This window comes from Dermacentor variabilis, chromosome 6 (genome assembly GCF_050947875.1).
Source record: "Dermacentor variabilis isolate Ectoservices chromosome 6, ASM5094787v1, whole genome shotgun sequence".
Lineage (NCBI taxonomy): Eukaryota > Metazoa > Arthropoda > Arachnida > Ixodida > Ixodidae > Dermacentor > Dermacentor variabilis.
The window spans coordinates 100924419-100943155 of NC_134573.1; the positions used below are offsets into that span (position 1 = coordinate 100924419).

The window sequence follows — 18737 nt, forward strand, 5'->3', positions numbered from 1 at the left end:
TTTCAAGCTCTGTATTATTTCGTCTTATGTCACAAGAACTGGCACTCAAAACTTTCTTCTTTTTCAATTACTTCTACGAGGTTCTCTTTAAAATACGCCTTAAAGATATCTAACATGAAAAGTTCACTTCACTATGTGGAGGTTGGTGGCTCAATTGTAATGAATGGAGTGCTGCTGATTTCTTGCGCCTACAGCTTCCAAAACGCGAGTAGTCTGACATGTAGCCCCATGCCACTGTGCGAAGATCATGAAGAGGACGAGTGCGTGAGCTTTATTCTCTAGCACGACGAGTGTGAACGCGACTATCGCCTAGAGCCGGTGAAGAAGACGGCCTCACGTGCAGGTAGCGCGAGAATAGAACACGCTAGCGCGCTCGATCTGAGCGGCCGCGGTAGCCGCCGCTCCCGAGATCCCGCGGCACCATGGCTGGCCGGCATAAATAAACAGTGGCTACGGCGGCTACCTCTTTCCGCCACCTACCTCAGATTCCGTCTACCCCGCCTACACGTATGGCGGTATCGAGTCACAGCTACAGCAGACGCATTTCGATCAGGTTTATGGCTTATACACTAACGGGCCATTTCTGTGCACGTTAAGCAGCCTCGATCAGGCGGTCAAGATTTATCCGCAGCTCTTCGCTGCGGCGTCCAAGTTACCCACGGCATTGCTTCGGTATATGTGAAGCTGCTGCGTTTACTGATGACCGAGAATAATAAGGGGATCCGAGGGGCTCGATTTTTTGTTAGTCACAACCACTTAAAAACAAAAGAAAAAACATACTATTGATGGGGGAATGACCAATTCGTAATGCGGAAGATGCGGGTTCGGTTCCCACCTGCGGCAAGTTATCTTTTCGTCCACCTTCATCGTACTTCACGTCATTATTTCTAGGTCTCAATTAAACATTGTTATTTTCCCCTAGCCTTGCTCAGCTTTCCTCGTTTGTTTCTTCGCACATATTGTACCTACAATTTCGTGTAGGCCCTTTTAGAAATAGCAGGGCCCACGTTAACGGACGCTTTCACGCACGCACACGCACGCAAAGAATGTGCCTGATGCCTGTCAGAGCGACAATCGTTGCTGATGCCTCTCAGCTCGATCACTGACGGTGCCCGAAACGGGAGGTCTGTCCCGTGGGAGACACTCACCCTGTAGGCAGTTTGCGCGGGCACCCTGTCCGGAGAACATCTGCGCAAGGACGGCCGAGATGTCGCGGATGCTGCACACGGAGAAGCGCCTGTTGTTGGGCAACGTGCCGTGAGAGGCGCTGCCAAACATCAGGAAGTTGCCCACATTGCCACCGGGTACGCACTCGGGAGGGTCGTGCTGCAGCGAACGGGTTGGACACGCGCACTCGGAGTCTCACGCGGTCTCAATCACGGTGCATAGTCGAGCAGCCTGTCATGCTTCAAGCACTAGGTATTCACAGGCGATTGCAACACTATGTTGGGCGCCACGCTTAAGGAAATTGTACAGTACATCACGGAAAGTCTAATCTAGTTGTAATGGGCTTGTAGCGGCTGAAGATATGGGAGCTTTTGTCTTGAGTGAAAGTTGCGTGCAACCCGCAATTGACTGCTGCATTTCCACTGGACCACTGTCTGTAATGCGAAGACGAAACAATTTTCGCTGCCGACAGCTTACTAAATCTCGGGATAGAACGGACGACAATCAATGTGCAGTCCTGTCAATGCATCGAAAATTATGCGGCGTTACAAAAAGTCGCAGTTTCGCCTGAAAGGAGAAGCACTGACAGCGATAGCAAAGTATTAGACAACTACACGATGCAAGGTTCGTAGTTTTATCGGCCGTATAAATTGCAGTAAACATTATCTTACTAATTAAATTCACAAACATGGTCTCACGCGCGAACGCGCAAATTACCATGAACAAACGTCACTGGATGGCCACGAACACTCGTTGTCACAACGCTTGCGGATTGACGAGCGGCAGCAGCGGTGAGCTAATTCCCCTTCGTGCTTCCTCTCGATTCAACGCGAACAGAGCGAGAACACAGAGCACCTGAGTCCACCAGACATATCTGCTCGCCTAGCTTATGCATCAACCGCAGATTATGTTCAAGGTAAGACGGCCACGCCTTGCGCAGCCGAGGAGACCTTACTCGCGTTTTTTCCAACCCATAAGTTCCGAAGTAAAATCTCGAGACTTTGTGCTAGGCACTCTTGCCTCCAAATGTGCATTTCCCTGGGTACTACGGAGAACGACGCCCTTTGCGCCCCTTTACCCGTCGCTTAAACTTCCGTCCGAATGGCACCATAGCAGCCGCGACAGAGTCCGTAGTGGCGAAGCGGCAGTTTTTGGGCGTCAGTGGTTGGCCCGTATCACTATAGGGCGCGCGTAACATAGTGCTTGCAACTTCGCAGTGCGCCTTCGGCGCTATGACTGTGCCAAGCTCGTCGGTGAAAGGTGGAGTATGTGCTACGTGGGCACGCATTCCGTATGCGCCCCTTAGCCATGAAAAAGAGCTTATGCATAGCCTGTAAATGAATATTTGACAATAAAAGGGATTCGCAGTAACAACGTGTCACTATTCATTGGTCTGCCGCCTCTAAAACGGCATCTACCTAAACGTCCCTTCTCCCCCTCCCCTTGCGCTTCGCGCCCTGTTGCTTCGCTTCCTTTAGCAGGAACCCACTTTCTCAGGCCTGGCGGTTATGCATAGCTAAAGAACAACTACTGCAGAAGTCAAAGGGGAAACTTATATAGTAATGCATATTAAACGAAAAAGAAGCATAAAGAACTGACGAATTGCGGACCTCTCAATCACGAGCGCAGTGATGTGACCGCTACGTCACGAAACACGAGATTGCAGCGAGATTATCCAGAAATATTTACCCGCGGTCGCGCAGTGCAGCTCGGCTAGGGACAAACTGAAGAAAACGCGTCCGCCTCCGTGGTACTGTAGTACCTAGGCAAGGGCAGATTGCGAGAAGCGAAAGTCCCCTGTTGTAATCGCACCGCTGGCGCGAGTTGTTGGGAACTCGGCGCGGACGCCCGTTGTTGCACCTGGGTCGCAAGCCCCAAGGGTAGCGTTGGCCTGGCGGCCTGGGGTACAACTGGAAGCATCCGAAGGTCCCGGCAAAGCATGAGTCGACTGGTAACAACAAAACAACTTGTTTATTCTAACATCGCAAAGAGTTGGCGGTCAGGTTGACCGAAGTAGAGAGACGGGAGTGCACTTTACTCAACAGAAGAAATCGGAGCCCTCTTTTGGCGTCCGGCGGCAGCTGCTTTTATACTCTCGCAGTTGAGGGCAAGAAGGAACCCCTCTATAGACGAGCACGTGACTGTGCCGCTCGGGAACAATGGGATAAGGTGACGCAGCCGTCGTGCCGGCGCCGTTCGGGCACAATGGGGAGGAGAAGGTGGCTCATACTGTCGTGTCGGCGCCGGTCGGGCACAATGGGGAGGAGAAGGTGGCTCACACTGTCGTGTCGGCGCCGGTCGGGCACAATGGGGAGGAGAAGGTGGCTCACACTGTCGTGTCGGCGCCTGTCAGACCCCCTCGCTTCACAGTTGTTGGGAGCTCCTCTCCCCGGCTGCCGCGCTTCGACAAGCGTGGGCACCAATATGCACATACACTCACACACGCACATGAAGACACGTGGCATCGGAACATGCCTGGACGCGCTTGGCGGGGAGGCGTAGCGGCGGCGCCGAACAGGCCAAAATGTCTGCCGCTTTGTTGCAGCCGCGCCGGCTAAACCGCGCGTCGTAGGCGAAACGTAACAGACCGCCCCGCCGGGGGAAGGAGATCCCGATGGTCAGGGGACTGCATCCGCTGTCCGGAGGGATGTCGCTCGATGATGCTCATAACCGAAGTCGGGCGTCCCTCGACGTTTCTTGAGCGCAGCGCACAGAGAAGGCCTCGTTCTCTCGTTCAGGTTCGCACGGGACACTGCAAAGTGACTTCGGGAGAGTTCACATTTTTGTTCTTGTTCCCGGCAAGCGTTAGAACTACGCTGAAACTCAACCGCTTAGTCAGCAAGCACGGCACAACCCTCACTAAGCCCTGCCAGGCTCTTTCCCCTTTTATACCACTGCCTAGTTCCTTACAGTAGTCTAGCAGCACTCAGAACGCGTCCACAAATTGGAAAATTGCACTAGAAAGCATGTCATCACTTTGAAACACTACACAAAAACAATATGTTAAAAAATCCTGCCTCAGGAAGAAAAACATCAGTAACAAACAATTTTGAGGCTGATTCCTACGTTAGGGGCTTCGACTTAAGCCATCGGCGTTACCGTTGAGACTCCCCTTTTTGTAACGCACCTCAAAGGAATATTGTTGCAAAGCGAGGCTCCAGCGCAGGAGGCGGCCATTTTTGGGAGAGATGGTCTGCAGCCATTGGAGAGGGCAGTGATCCGTCTCAATGATAAACCTCGAGCCGGCTAGATAGCATGACAATTTCTGAACGGCCCACACGAGACACGCACACTCTTTCTCGGTGGCGCTGTACGCCTGCTCACGACTGGTCAGCTTACGACTAGCATACAGGACGGGGTGTTCTACTTCTCCATTTTCCCGTTGGCACAGTACCACGCCCATGCCTCGCTCACTAGCATCGCACTGAACTACGAACCCTTTTGTGTAGTCTGGCGATCGTAGCACAGGCTGGCTTGTTAGGGCGCTCTTTAGGGCGCTAAAAGCTCTTTCCTTTGTCTCGTCCCAGACGACTGTTTGCGGCTCTGTCTTTCTTAGAGCATCCGTCAGGGGAGCCGCGATATCAGAGTACCTGGGGATGTACCTCTGATAGTAGCCGGCGACACCTAAGAACGACCGAATATCGGTCTTCGTGCGCGGTTGCGGGAAGTCTCGCACAGCGGCCACCTTTATTTGAGAGGGGCGGCGACGACCCTGACCAATCACGTGACCGAGGTAGACAACCTCGGCCTGTGCTAACTGGCACTTAGGAGCCTTGACTGTCAAGCCCGCTTCGCGCAGGCGGGTTAGCACTGCCCGCAAGTGTGCCATATGCTCAGACCAGGAGGCGGAGAATATCGCTACGTCGTCTAGATACGGTAAAGCGAATTCTTGCTGTCCCCGCAACACTTTATCCATGAGGCTTGAAAAACAGCATGGCGCGTTCTTCAAACCAAAACTCAACACTTTAGGACGGAATGTTCCCATTGGTGAAATAAACGCCGCATACCTACTAGCCTCTTCTGTAAGTGGAACCTGCCAATAACCCCTGACAAGATCTAGGGTGGAAATAAACTGAGCGCTACTAACTTTCTCAAGGCGCTCCTCGATGTTAGGGATCGGATAAATTTGATCCTTAGTGATGGAATTAAGCCTGCGGTAGTCGACGCAAGGACGAGGTTCCTTGCCCGGTACCTCAACTAAAATCAAAGGGGAGGTATAATCACTCTCACCTGCCTCAATAACACCGAGCTGTAGCATTTTCTTTACCTCAGCCTCCATAATATCGTTCTGGCGGGGTGACACCCGATACGCCTTGGATCGTACTGGCTCTGGGGAGGTAAGTTCTATATCATGAGTAAGTACAGAAGTCCTACCAGGCCTCTCAGAGAACAGACCTTGAAACTCTTGTAAGAGCTGGTGTAGTTCGGTTTTCTGCTCAGGCGACAGCGGTGCTTTACTGATAAGGTCACTAATGACTTGACCGGTGTCTTCCCTGTTCGTCACTGAGCCTAGTCCCGGAAGCTCGACCGGAAGCTCTTCAGGAACGTTTACCACCATGCACACCACTGCTTCCCTTTGTCTATAAGGTTTGAGCAGATTACAGTGGTAAACTTGCTGTGCTTTCCGCTTTCCTGGCAGACTCACCACGTAGTTAACGTCCGACAGTTTCTGAACAATTCGTGCTGGGCCCTCCCACTGCACGTCTAGTTTGTTGTTTAGCGATGTGCGCAATATCATGACCTCATCGCCCACCTCAAAACGACGGGCCCTGGCTGTCCGATCATAATAAACCTTGGCCCTCTGCTGGGCCTTTGCCATTGCTTCACCTGACAACTCCTGTGCCCTTCTTAAGCGTTCGAGGAGCTTAAGTACGTACTCCACCACGACTGGGTCGTCGCCCCTGCCTTCCCATGATTCTCGAAGCATGCGAAGCGGAGACCGAAGCGAGCGACCGTACACCAGCTCAGCTGGCGAAAACCCCGTAGCCGCATGCGGCGCGGTCCTTAATGCAAACATCACCCCAGGCAGACACAGCTCCCAGTCAGTTTGATGTTCAAAACACAAGGCTCTCAACAGGCGCTTCATGACGGAGTGGAGCTTCTCAACGGGATTCGACTGTGGGTGGTACACTGAGCTGTGTAACAGCTTTACCCCACACCTTTCGCGAAAAGTTGTCGTCAAAGCGCTAGTAAACACTGTGCCCTGATCTGATTGGATTTCCGCAGGAAAACCAACTCGCGCAAATATGGACAGTAGTGCATTGACTATCTCAACTGAGCTGAGTTCTTTAAGCGGCACTGCTTCAGGGAACTTTGTCGCTGGGCAGATCACAGTCAAAATGTGTCTGTACCCCGTGGCTGTTACCGGCAGAGGTCCCACTGTATCAATAACGAGCCGTCTAAAAGGCTCCGTAATGATAGGTACCAATCTCAACGGCGCCCTCGATTTGTCCCCTGGTTTGCCCACCCGCTGACAGGTGTCACATGTCCTCACGAAATGGTCTGCGTCCCGAAAACACCCTGGCCAATAGTACTCTTGCAAGAGACGGTCCTTAGTTTTCTTAACTCCTAGGTGTCCGGACCACGAACCCCCATGCGACAAGCGCAACAGATCCTGACGATAGCATTGAGGCACGATCAGCTGATCGAACTCCACTCCTCTGCGGTCTAGATACTTCCGGTACAGGACTCCACCTCTTTCCACAAAGCGAGCATTTTTCTTGGCGATACCTTCCTTGATAATGCAGCGTATGTTTTCTAGGCTGCCATCCTTCTTTTGCTTGGCTATCAAAGCCGACCGGCTGACTTTTAGCAACCGATCAAGTCCGTCTGACGTAGGCGCGATGAGCAAATCTGCAGATAGCTCTTCTAACTTTCCCGCATCGGGATTTTCCTCTCCAGTATCTGGCGCCTTCAACGCTACAGGCTCAATTTTATTCAGTTCGGGCGTGCTCTGAATATCAGCTTGCTGCGCCTCTGACCCTTTTTCATTGTTCGCCAACGTCGGCCCCGCAACTACCGCCTTTGCAGCGAGCTCCCGAACCTTCGATCTGGTTAAGGCCTGAACGCTAGCCTCCCCAAACAAAAGCCCCTTCTCGCGCAGGAGGTGATCGGACCTGTTCGAAAATAGGTACGGGTACTGAGTGGGCAGCATAGATGACACTGCGGCCTCCGTTTCAAGTGCTCCGAAAGGTCCTTCAATAAGCACTTTTGCTACGGGCAGACACACACTATGAGCTTCCACGGCTTGCTTGATCCATGCGCACTCGCCCGTGAACATATCGGGTTCTACGTAAGACGGGTGAACTACATCCATTGTAGCTGCGGAATCGCGAAGCACTCGGCACTCTTTCCCGTTCACGAGGAGGTCTCGCATGTAAGGCTCGAGAAGCTTCATGTTCTCGTCAGTGCTGCATATTGACAAAAACACAACTTTTGGTTTTGTTTCCGGACACTGCGCCGAAAAGTGACCCGGCTTCTGGCACGTATAACAAACGCGCGCTTGCCTCGTCTCGAACCGCTTTCTGCGTTCGGCTTCGGCTGCCGCCGTCTCCTTAGGTTCGGTCGCACTGCTTTCACTCGCATCCGCACTACGTGTGTTCCCCTTGGCTCTCATGGGTGTGAACTTTGGCCTCTCAAACTTGGAGCCAAATTCACCCTTTTGACCGTCCTTAGCTCCGCGAGCCCGACGCGTCACAAACTCCTCGGCTAGCTCAGCGGCTTTAGCCACCGTACAAACGTCTGGCCTATCCAAGACCCAGTACCGCACGTTCTCAGGTAACCGACTATAAAACTGTTCTAGCCCGAAACACTGCAGAACTTTCTCGTGGTCACCAAACGCTTTCTCTTCTTTGAGCCACTCCTGCATGTTTGACATAAGCCTGTACGCAAACTCTGTGTATGACTCACTTCTGCATTTCTCATCTTCCCGAAACTTCCGACGGAACGCCTCCGCTGACAGTCTGTACTTTTTTAGCAGACTCGATTTCACTTTGTCGAAATCCTCTGCCTCCTCTCTATCCAAGCGAGCGACTACGTCGGCCGCCTCGCCGGGTAACAAAGTGAGCAAGCGCTGTGGCCACGTTTCCCGAGAGAACCCCTGCTTCTCGCACGTTCGCTCAAAGTTAACCAGGAACAAACCAATGTCCTCTCCAAGCTTAAACGGCCGCATTAGGTCAGTCATTTTGAACAATACGCGTTCTCCTGCACCGTGTGCCTGACTTCCATTACGAGCGCGTTCCATCTCTACCTCAAGACGCTTCATTTCCAAAGCGTGTTGACGGTCGCGCTCTTGTTGCTCTCGCTCTTTCTGTTCTTTAAGTTCGCGCTCCTGTTTCTCTGACCTCTCCTCAATAGTCTCAAGGCATTCCGACAGCTCGTCATCCTCAGCCTCTAACTCAAGAATAGCCTTTAGCAGTTCTGGTTTTCTGAGTTTGTCCGAGACATCCAGACCAAACTCTCTTGCAAGCTCCAACAATTTCGGTTTGCGCAACGACTTCAAATCCATGGCTGCTCTGAATGCTGCTTTCTCTACTGCCTATTATTGTCTTGCCGCAAACTAACCCGGCAGCAACGACAACCACAATTACCAGCTCTGTTTCTGACACTAACAAAAGCCTGGCAAAGCTCAGAAGAAGAAAGTCCCGCACTCACCAAACCTCGTAGCCAAGAATCCAGCGCAGTCGTTCCGCTGCAGGCAACCAGTCATCACACAGGGCTCGTTGCACTGCTCCCGGATGGTCGTTGAGCTGCTCAGCATACAGTCAACTGCATATCTTCGCTGCTGGCCTCCGTTGTCGCGATCTCACCGCTGGCAGACAGTTGTTGTAATCGCACCGCTGGCGCGAGTTGTTGGGAACTCGGCGCGGACGCCCGTTGTTGCACCTGGGTCGCAAGCCCCAAGGGTAGCGTTGGCCTGGCGGCCTGGGGTACAACTGGAAGCATCCGAAGGTCCCGGCAAAGCATGAGTCGACTGGTAACAACAAAACAACTTGTTTATTCTAACATCACAAAGAGTTGGCGGTCAGGTTGACCGAAGTAGAGAGACGGGAGTGCACTTTACTCAACAGAAGAAATCGGAGCCCTCTTTTGGCGTCCGGGGGCAGCTGCTTTTATACTCTCGCAGTTGAGGGCAAGAAGGAACCCCTCTATAGACGAGCACGTGACTGTGCCGCTCGGGAACAATGGGATAAGGTGACGCAGCCGTCGTGCCGGCGCCGTTCGGGCACAATGGGGAGGAGAAGGTGGCTCATACTGTCGTGTCGGCGCCGGTCGGGCACAATGGGGAGGAGAAGGTGGCTCACACTGTCGTGTCGGCGCCGGTCGGGCACAATGGGGAGGAGAAGGTGGCTCACACTGTCGTGTCGGCGCCTGTCAGACCCCCTCGCTTCACAGTTGTTGGGAGCTCCTCTCCCCGGCTGCCGCGCTTCGACAAGCGTGGGCACCAATATGCACATACACTCACACACGCACATGAAGACACGTGGCATCGGAACATGCCTGGACGCGCTTGGCGGGGAGGCGTAGCGGCGGCGCCGAACAGGCCAAAATGTCTGCCGCTTTGTTGCAGCCGCGCCGGCTAAACCGCGCGTCGTAGGCGAAACGTAACACCCCAGATGTCTCTCGCGCAATTCCCGTATGCGAAAGAAAGGTCTGGCAAACGCGAGAAATGAGGTTTCGTTGCGGAGCCGCGGCCGGACTAAAAGAGAAGACGCGTGCTAACCTGACCCACATCCCCCCCGCTCGCAGCGCGTGCTTACGCCCCCCCCCCCATCTTGCACGACAAAACATCACGCACCAAGCCACGTATATCCTTCTCTGTCTATCGTCCGCGCGTTTTCACTCACACCTACAGCACAGGACGCGCGGACGCAATATTATCGCACTTGGACTTTCTAAGGAACCTCACGGTGATGGCGACGGCGGAATTTCGCCTGGAGCGTCCATATAATCACTATTGCAATAAAGAGCCACTGGAAATGAGTGTCATATCCTTCGTCACATCAATTTCCACCGGCATATATAGCCACTCAACGTGTGCTGAAAATGTTATAACGATAGAGTGTGAGCACGTATTCGGCCCCATGTGCAAACCGCCCGTCTGCGGCCACGTACCTGGGCGCCGAAGCTGTGTCCCAGTTCGTGGGCGAAGGTGACCTCGGATACCCTGTGGGGCACGCGCACGTTCTTGTTGACGAAGGTGACGATGCCCGTGTTCAGGCTAACGTGGCCCGTGAAGACAGAGGACAACTGCAGCGACACGTCCGACTGGAACTTCTCGCACAACCCGCCCGCATTGCCTGTGAGCAGAGGAGTTCGAAGCGCGTTACGTTCACCGCACAGTTGCTGCTCGGTACAACGCATTTCGCGAAGTGTCGTCACCTCCGCTGTGCCTGTGGTCATCAGAGGTCACATCCACGGTCAAAACGTTTGCGCTCTCCTACGTTTCGTGTCTCGGTTTGATCCAAACGATGTGTTTGAGTACTGTCTTTGAGAATGACAGTAGTGCAGCACGGGCCCAGTCAAAGGCTGTTAGGGAATTTTAGAAATAGACAGCTTTAGAAAGAGCGTCCCCAGGCGACTTTCTGTATACGCAGAAGCTCAGACTACTTTGTGCGCATTTTGTGTTGCTTTGTTCGCCAGGCCTATAGCGTCCTGTAACTTTGGGTGTACCCTAGCTATTTAAGATCTCCCTATTATTTGCAGTTACGCGCGCTTCTAAGTATTCTTGCACTATTGGCGCCAAAAACTCACGGTACGCGCGATCTCAGAAAATATTATTCGGATCCCACGTACTGTGGGAATCGATGTAAGTGATGATTTCTGTGTTGTTTGCGTTTATTAAGGATAATTGGCGGTAGTGAGCGTTCAAGTTCATCAGTGTTTAGTGCCATATTAGAGTGATGAGTTGTCAAATGTTACTTACCTGCATCACTTTCATTTGTATACGTGGTACACATAACGCACAACGAAGTGTGTATGCTTGATGCGTTCTTGTGCGTCATTGTTCATAGCATGCGAGAACGTTAGCACTGTCATTGCCTCACATGGCGTAACACATCGTGACAGAGGATTGAAACTTCAATTAAATTATGAGGCTTTACGTATCGAGCCCACAATATGATTATGAGTCACGTGACCGTGGGGGACTCCGTTTTAATTTCAAAGCGAAATGTTTTTGGCTCTTCAACTTTACCAATGCTGCTGCTGCTGCTGTGGCTGCTGCTGTCTGGCACACCGCGTCGGGGGGTGGTTCAGAGGTTGTGCATACATCACAGGAGCGAGTCAGAGAAGAAAGTGCCCAATGCCCTATGGAGCTTCCTGGAAGTCGCCACATTGACCTCTTAAACAGCTCTAATTATCCGTGACCCCCTCAAAAGCATTGCAGAAACTGCAGCGCTTCCCTTTCTACTAATGTGCGAATCCAGAGGGGACGTAGATAGAGCTGTAGGGAGGAGGGAGGAGGAGAGGCAGTTCTGATACAATGGACAGGGATGGGAGAAGGTGACGTGAGAAGGCAAGCAAGCCCTACTACAGCGGTTGCGGGGAAACTGGATAAGCTTAAGTTCAAGGTACGGTACAGTACGTTGCTGCTATTTCTGAAAAAATAAAAACCATACAAATGTGTCAAGCGGACAAACTACGCAGAAGCAGAGCCGCAATAATTAAAACGCACCACAATGTCCAGACGACACCACGGAAGCGGTCGACCGTCAAATCAACACTTCTGTGCCAGCCGCGTTAGCTTTGCGGCTATGGCATTGCTAGAGGTCGTGTATTTGATGCCAGTGGCGGCATTTCGACGGAGGCGAAATTGAAAACGCACGTGCACTTTTATTTTGGTACACCTTAAAGAACATGGCGGTGTGAACATTAATCTGGAGTCCGCCACTATGGCGTGCCTAATAATCCGACTGTGGTTCTGGCGCGTACAGGACCATAATGCAATTGAAGTTTAATACTTCTGACAGAATGTGATGTGCCATGTGAGGCAATGACTATGCTCAACCCTCTCTGAGGTTATGAAATATGGCGCACAACAACGCCTCAAGCAAACACCTCTCCCTGCGTGTTATGTGTATTACGCAGACAAACAGCACTGGTGCCCGCAAGGTAACGTTTACTATCAACTCACCACTCTCGTATTAGACTAAACGTTGAAGAAATTAAGCTTTAGCCGTCAACATCACCGCTAATATAGCGTCAATCAAAGCAAACAGCATAGAAAGCTTCGCTTACATCGACTCCCAGAGCGCGTGGGATCCGCATAATTGTTATTGTTATTATTTTCTTGTCTTCTTTCTCGCTTTGCGGCGCATTTCCAGAGGCGGATCCGCGCGTTTCTTTCCTGCGCCGCAAGCTTCATTTAGAGGCCGCGAGGCCTCTTCTGCGGAACTTCCTATCCGGCGAGGGAGAAACGTCTGGCAACAAGCGCATGGCGAGCATTTTCTTCTTTCTGGTTTGTGCATGCGAGCCGCAGTGTTACCACAGCTACTGATTTGTCAATAAGTCTACAAATATTTTCACATTTTTACTAATTTAGTGCTAAAGGTTCGGAATATGATGATCTTAAGAGTATTCCAGAAAAAAGGGCAAGATTTCCCTCTACAATTTACATCTGCTTCTTCAGCAGATAACTGCAAAGAGCAATAAAGTTTTACTGCACGCGAGAAACGAGCGCCTTTCTACTTTAATTTCTGGGCTTCTGAAGTGAAACGTTCAGGACGCACTGACTTCAGAGCTCAGAACGCACTGACCACTTCAGACTTGAAGTAGCAGATGTCATCGATCCGAGTCGCTTCAAGAACTCGCCTAAAGGTTGGGCCAAGGCATATTTTTAATTGTTACGAAGTTTCCTGTGTACCATGTGGTTTGTAATGTCACACCAATGATTTTGGAAGCCATTGTATGGCGTTACTGCTTCGCAGATGACACAGTTTATGAGTAACATAAAGCAATAGATCAATGCCGGTTAGTACATTTCAAAGTATAGATTATCTTCTCATTTCTATTGACTTTTCCGGGCAAGAATCTACTGCAAATTTTTCATGAGTTGCGGTACGATACTGGCGAGACGGAATGGGGCTGCTTTAATGTGTTGTCATCGCTTGGTGTTGGAGATGCTTTAGCTCGTTCTGCGAAATATTTGGGCGGTGTTTCCTAGTCTCATGTGCTGCTTTCATCACGTGAACGTGAACGTGACCGCAATTGTCCCGCCTTCTAGCTCCTGTATTCGCCCTCTAAATTAACGTTGTCCAGCGTGAAGGCAGCTAGCAGTACGCTGCCAAGGCAGAAGTCGTTTAATTCCAGGTTTCGACTAATGCACAAGTGAACTCCACTGTTTCTGTCAGCGTCTGACGACTGGTATTTGTCGCGGTACATTGCCAGCACCCACATTTGTCGCCGGTTCTCGTCTCTTGGCGAAAGGAAACAAGCCCCATCCCAACACTACCCCAGCACTGCCTGTGTGTGTGTGTGTGTGTGCGTGTGTGTGCGTGTGCGTGCGTGCGTGCGTGCGTGCGTGCGTGCGTGCGTGCGTGCGTGCGCGCGCGCGTGTGTGTGTGTGTGAGAGAGAGAGAGAGAGATTTACGCATCCACTCGTGTAGCAACTCGCAGGTATGATGATCTGGCTTGGCGAACGTACATAAATTACGCATACGCACACACAAAAAGAAGACATTCGATGCACGAAGCTGACAGCTCATGCCAACGCGCGTGTGGCGTGATTTTTGCTCGCCAAGCGCTCCCGCGTGTACTGCAACACTAAAACATCGCATGACCGAAACACCGTGAAGCATCCGAGAGAGGTCAATTGATACGTGCTGCAGCCAACAGTAGATAGCAACTCATGGAATCAAGTCCTGGCATTCAACTTGTCGATAACCCCTGTCCAACGTTTTCAAGGGTCATGCAAGTGTAACCTCACTTTGCGAAATTTCATTTGGCACACTTGATGCGAAAACCCAGCGCGAACAGAACCACCCCGTTTCTGATTAGTTGCGCACTTAAAGCATTATAACCCGCTTCGACGAATAGCACTACTACAAGAACTTCGATTTTTCACATGCGACGCGTTTTCTGGAGGGCGCAACAAATCTGGAGCATTGTATTACAATTCAAGGTAAATTTAGAGGCTTGCCGTAAAAACTAGAGCGAATGAGCCATTTTTGAAATCACTTATTTTGGTTTGGAAGCACACATCGACGTAAGAAGAGGGTCGGTATTACAAAACTTTCCGCCTCTTGTGAATGCCGTCCGGACAAATATCCAAACGTACAAATACGGTCTGGCTTGGTTTCATTGATTCGTGGCAGCACAGCGAAGTCCGCTGTTCATTGTTTGCTCGACGATAAAAGTGACTGCTGCATTTTAAAGTCTTGAACAGCTGCATGGCGACGATCGCCGGGCCTCGCGATGCACAGCCGGCCTCGCAACTGCACGCTAAACAAGATGGCGTATGCGTGTGAAGTGCTACCAGATGAGCATGCATATTGGATATTCCCTGTTCAGATTAGAGTATGTCAGCCAAAATTGTCTTGGCCCTTTGGGCCTACGGAGCGCTCGTGTTGACAACCGATCTCGGAAAGTGCGGTCGTTCTTGGCTGAATTTTGGTCATTTACATGAGGTGAGAGAAAGAGAGAGCCTGCATCAGCGCTTGTTTCTTACGAACGTTTCGTGTCACTGATAAATCTGATCACATTTGGCACAGGCCGCGAGCCGATCGCTTCGGCGGGTACCGCCATTTTTGTTTACGCGCAGAGCTCAGTGGCACACCACGTGGGTGAGCGTGAAGACAATGAAGCGGTTATCGTCCAGCGCATACTTAGTGGCGAGACACTGTTAGCTGTAGGAGCATCCCGGGTTATGGTGCCCCTGTTCTAAATCTGCCTGTCGTTATGGTGGAGCAGAAGTAAACTCGTAGGGCTGCAGTAACTTGACGTGTCGGTTGGACGCATACCGTTGACCTCAGCCACGTAGGCGAGGCCCAGCGTGCCTTTGGGAAAGTTGCGGTACGTCCACAGGTACGACAGGCAGTACATGTTGTGGTTGCTTTTGGACAGTTCGGCCAGCGTGTGCGCTGCGTCCAGCGTGTCGCTGCAGTATGGGTTGGTGTCCCGCACCGAGCCTTCGCAGTGGCTGGAATCGTTGATCTGTGGAGGGGAAAACGGGGACCAGCAAATCGCGATAAGTGTGCGGGACCGAGCAAAGGTTTACTAAACAGTGCTTGCCGGCGCACTGATAGCGCGTGGCTTCGTTTCTTCTTCTGCGAGCCGTCGGTGCATCGGAATTTATCAGTCTGAGAGAAGAGTCTCTTCGCATTAATTCATACCCAGTGGTATGACTCGTTACGGGTGTAAATTGAGGAGGCGATGTCTCCAGTTGGAGCTTTTTTGCAGAACCTTAGTTATACGCCATGTAACTACGTCATGTAACTAAAACGTAATGTTTTATGTATTATGTATTATGCCAGCGGGAGCGCCTTTCCGCCAGTGACTGCTAGCGCGTTCAATGTCTTTTGAACTCTCTGCTGGAATGCCTGCCAGTAGGTATAGTGTTCGAGGCAACTTAATGCCGAACCCTCGAATGTGCACGAAAATGTCGATAGAACGAATGTTTGGTCGACTTGGTTATTCACTTCCAGTGACTAGCGTATAGACAATGAAAGCGACAAGGAGCTGGATTATATGACAAAGCTCTAGTAAAACATGTACAGTGGGGTCCACTCTTAGCGGAAACACACAGAATGTAGAGAAAGTGCCAAGGTTTTCGACAATCGCGCCATATTGCAGTATAGGTGTCTTGTGGTTGGCGGCAGTGGCATCTTTCTACACGCATGCGCACTGCGCTGACATTGCATCAGCCGGCCATTGCATCACCGCGTCCCCCGCTATAGTTACAGCTTAAGTGCCAGCAAAGTGAGAAGCGTGCACCACAGTGCGCCCTTTAACGGTGGACTGCAAAGCATGTACTTATAGTACACGTAGTGCAACACGTACATGCCACGCATGGGCAATGGCCCAATTAGCTAGGTCAACAGTGAGCCAAAAAAAAAAAGAGAGACAATCAAACGAAAGGAGGACTTTACACCTATAAAAGTACTGTCTCGCTGAGCATTTTTGGGGTGTCTAGCTTGGTTACAACTGCACACCTGCAAGCGTTGCACGACGAACGCGATGTCTGTGATGCCGTGGAAGTTTGTGCGCCCGAAGATTTCAGTCGCTGACGCCACGTGCGTGAACACCATCTCCGTGATGGAGGCGCGCACTTTGGTCGCGTCACCGTTGAGATCCGAAGACACCATCTGCGTCATGAAATGCAGTGAACCACAGCACAATAAAAAAGTTACATTAACCTTATCTATTGGTGCATCGTAAGGGACTGGGATTCAGCAGCGGTCTTGATGGACTGAAGGCTTCAACGCGCGCATGAGAAAATAGAGGGACAGCTACACCCATTCTGGAGTGAACTTACCTGAGCGATCTGCTGCTTCTTCAAAGAGATAAAAAGAGTGGGGGTGCATAGGCGGAGAAAGAGAGGTATCCAAGCTGGTCGGCGGATTAGCAATAAGTCAAAGACAAACAGGACTCACATTTTACATAGGCGGTGCCTGCGCAGCACGTAGTCATTGTGTCGACTATCTTAAATTCAAAGAATTAAATTCTTATTCCAGGGCTCCTGCGGCTTTGGCTGCCTACCGGGACCGCAACACCGGCTATTGCTGGTCGCGCGGGTCCGAAATGGACATCACGACTTCCCACTGTTTGGATGAGGGGTTGAAGATGAGTGTTGGGTCCAGGTAGCATGCATGGTACAATGACGCGTACGCCCCGCAGTAGGGGCACTTAGGGTACAGTCTATAGCGTGGTATCAGATGCGGTGTGGGGAAGTATTAATCTGAAGTTGACGCCAGGCGACAGCGTCTTCGCGAGAAAGGAATTTTTGTGGAGGTGGATAGATGCGGAGGAAGAAAGAGAGGCAGTGGTGCTGGAGGACGGTGTTGTACTGGGGATGTACGGGGTCCACCTGTAAGTGACGGTTTCCATGTTGCGGACCCCGGCTGGCGTATGCCCGGGTGGCAGCGTAAAATTGCTGGTTTCGGCGAATACTTTCGTGGCCAGGGGTCCAAACAATTTCTACCTACCTTAGGGGAGAAAAGAAGGGGAACCATCAAGGATACAGTAGGCTGCAGCGGAGATGCGCCCTTTCGCAAAGTTGTGACAGTCAGCTTGATAGTCTGTGATGACTGTGATGTACTCATGTGCAGGGCGGGATATGATGGCGAAGACGACGCCCGCCTTTTTGTGCTCCCGTGATGCTCGTGTAGGTGAAAGAAGCCAACACCACTTCGTGGAAATCGACTTCGATACCGCTAACCATGCGAGCGTGGCGGTGCGCGTGGCTGGCAGCGTCGGTGAACAGGGTATCCGGCAGGGTACCTCAACGCTTCTGAAGTGCTCGGGCTCTAGCCTAGCGACGGTGCGTGTGACGGTCGGGGTGCGTATTTCTGGGGATAGGAGTGACACGAACGCATTTGCATCTTACCAGGGCCTCCAATACACCCCGGTATTACCGACGTAAGCTGATGGCTAACCGTGTGGCCAGATGTGGCGACGGGGTATCCTAGGCGGTCAAGGACCATGCGGCCTGGTGACGTGAGGGTAAGGCGTTCGTGAGGGATATTAACTCAGGGTAACTAGCAACCAGCTAGTTTTGCTCAGCTTGAGCTAATTCGATGACATATAGTATCAATAAATTACTCGCTCTTCGTAAGAGGAAGCTTTAGCTCGGGCCCAACTCCGACGCGGCCTATTCAAATACATGTAGAACGCAGAAACGCTTTGACCGATTTTAATGAAGTTTGTTGCATTTGAGAGAGAAAGTTAAATTCTGGCGACTGTTAGAAGCAGAATTTCGATTTCGTGTCTAAATTTTGTTAAAACTTCTTCAAAAATTCGAAACTTCGAAAAAAATATAGAAGCACGAAGTTTACAAATTAATAGCTCTGCGTGAAGAAGAGGTATCGCGGTTCTGTAAAGGGCATCCATTAGACCATTCAAAGCGGACAAGTTCTATGTATCAATTTACATGTTACGTCAATTTGTTACGTTGTGTACTAGGGTTCTGCATTAGCTGTATTTCCGTATTAGCATTTTTTTTAGATTCATGTGAAATATATAAATTTTGTCCACTTTAGATGCACTATTAGATGCGATTCACATAATTGTGATATTGCTTTTCATTGCTGAGTTGAAGAGTTGTAAACTTGATAGTTTCGTTTTCTGAAAATTGCGATTTTTTTCAATTTTTAATAAAAATTTGACGACCTAAATCAAGAATTCGAAAGAAACAGTCACTAGATTTTAAGTTTTTCTTTTAAATGCAACAAACCTTGTCAATTTTGGAGCAGTGGCTGACGGAGTAAAACGAATTCTCCTTTTACATGTATTTATATATGAACACCTGAGCTAAAACTTCCTCGTAAGACCTGAGTTCGAACGCTGCTAGGCAAATAAATCCATTGTTGCAAACGTGCCCTCTGATCAAGTCGCTGTTGCCGCACAGTCGAGAG

At 50.9% G+C, this 18737-nt stretch overlaps 1 protein-coding gene across 1 annotated transcript in view; it reads right to left on the reverse strand.

The window, feature by feature from the left end:
• LOC142584958 (disintegrin and metalloproteinase domain-containing protein 10-like) overlaps positions 1-18737 on the reverse strand; it is a 58809-nt gene that overhangs the window by 11532 nt on the left and 28540 nt on the right. The window contains exons 5-7 of the mRNA XM_075695333.1: positions 15126-15318; positions 10282-10466; positions 1149-1326 (exon numbers count right to left, since the gene is read on the reverse strand). Of these exons, the coding sequence (XP_075551448.1) occupies positions 1149-1326; positions 10282-10466; positions 15126-15318 (556 nt within the window). The remainder of the gene's footprint in view (positions 1-1148; positions 1327-10281; positions 10467-15125; positions 15319-18737) is intronic.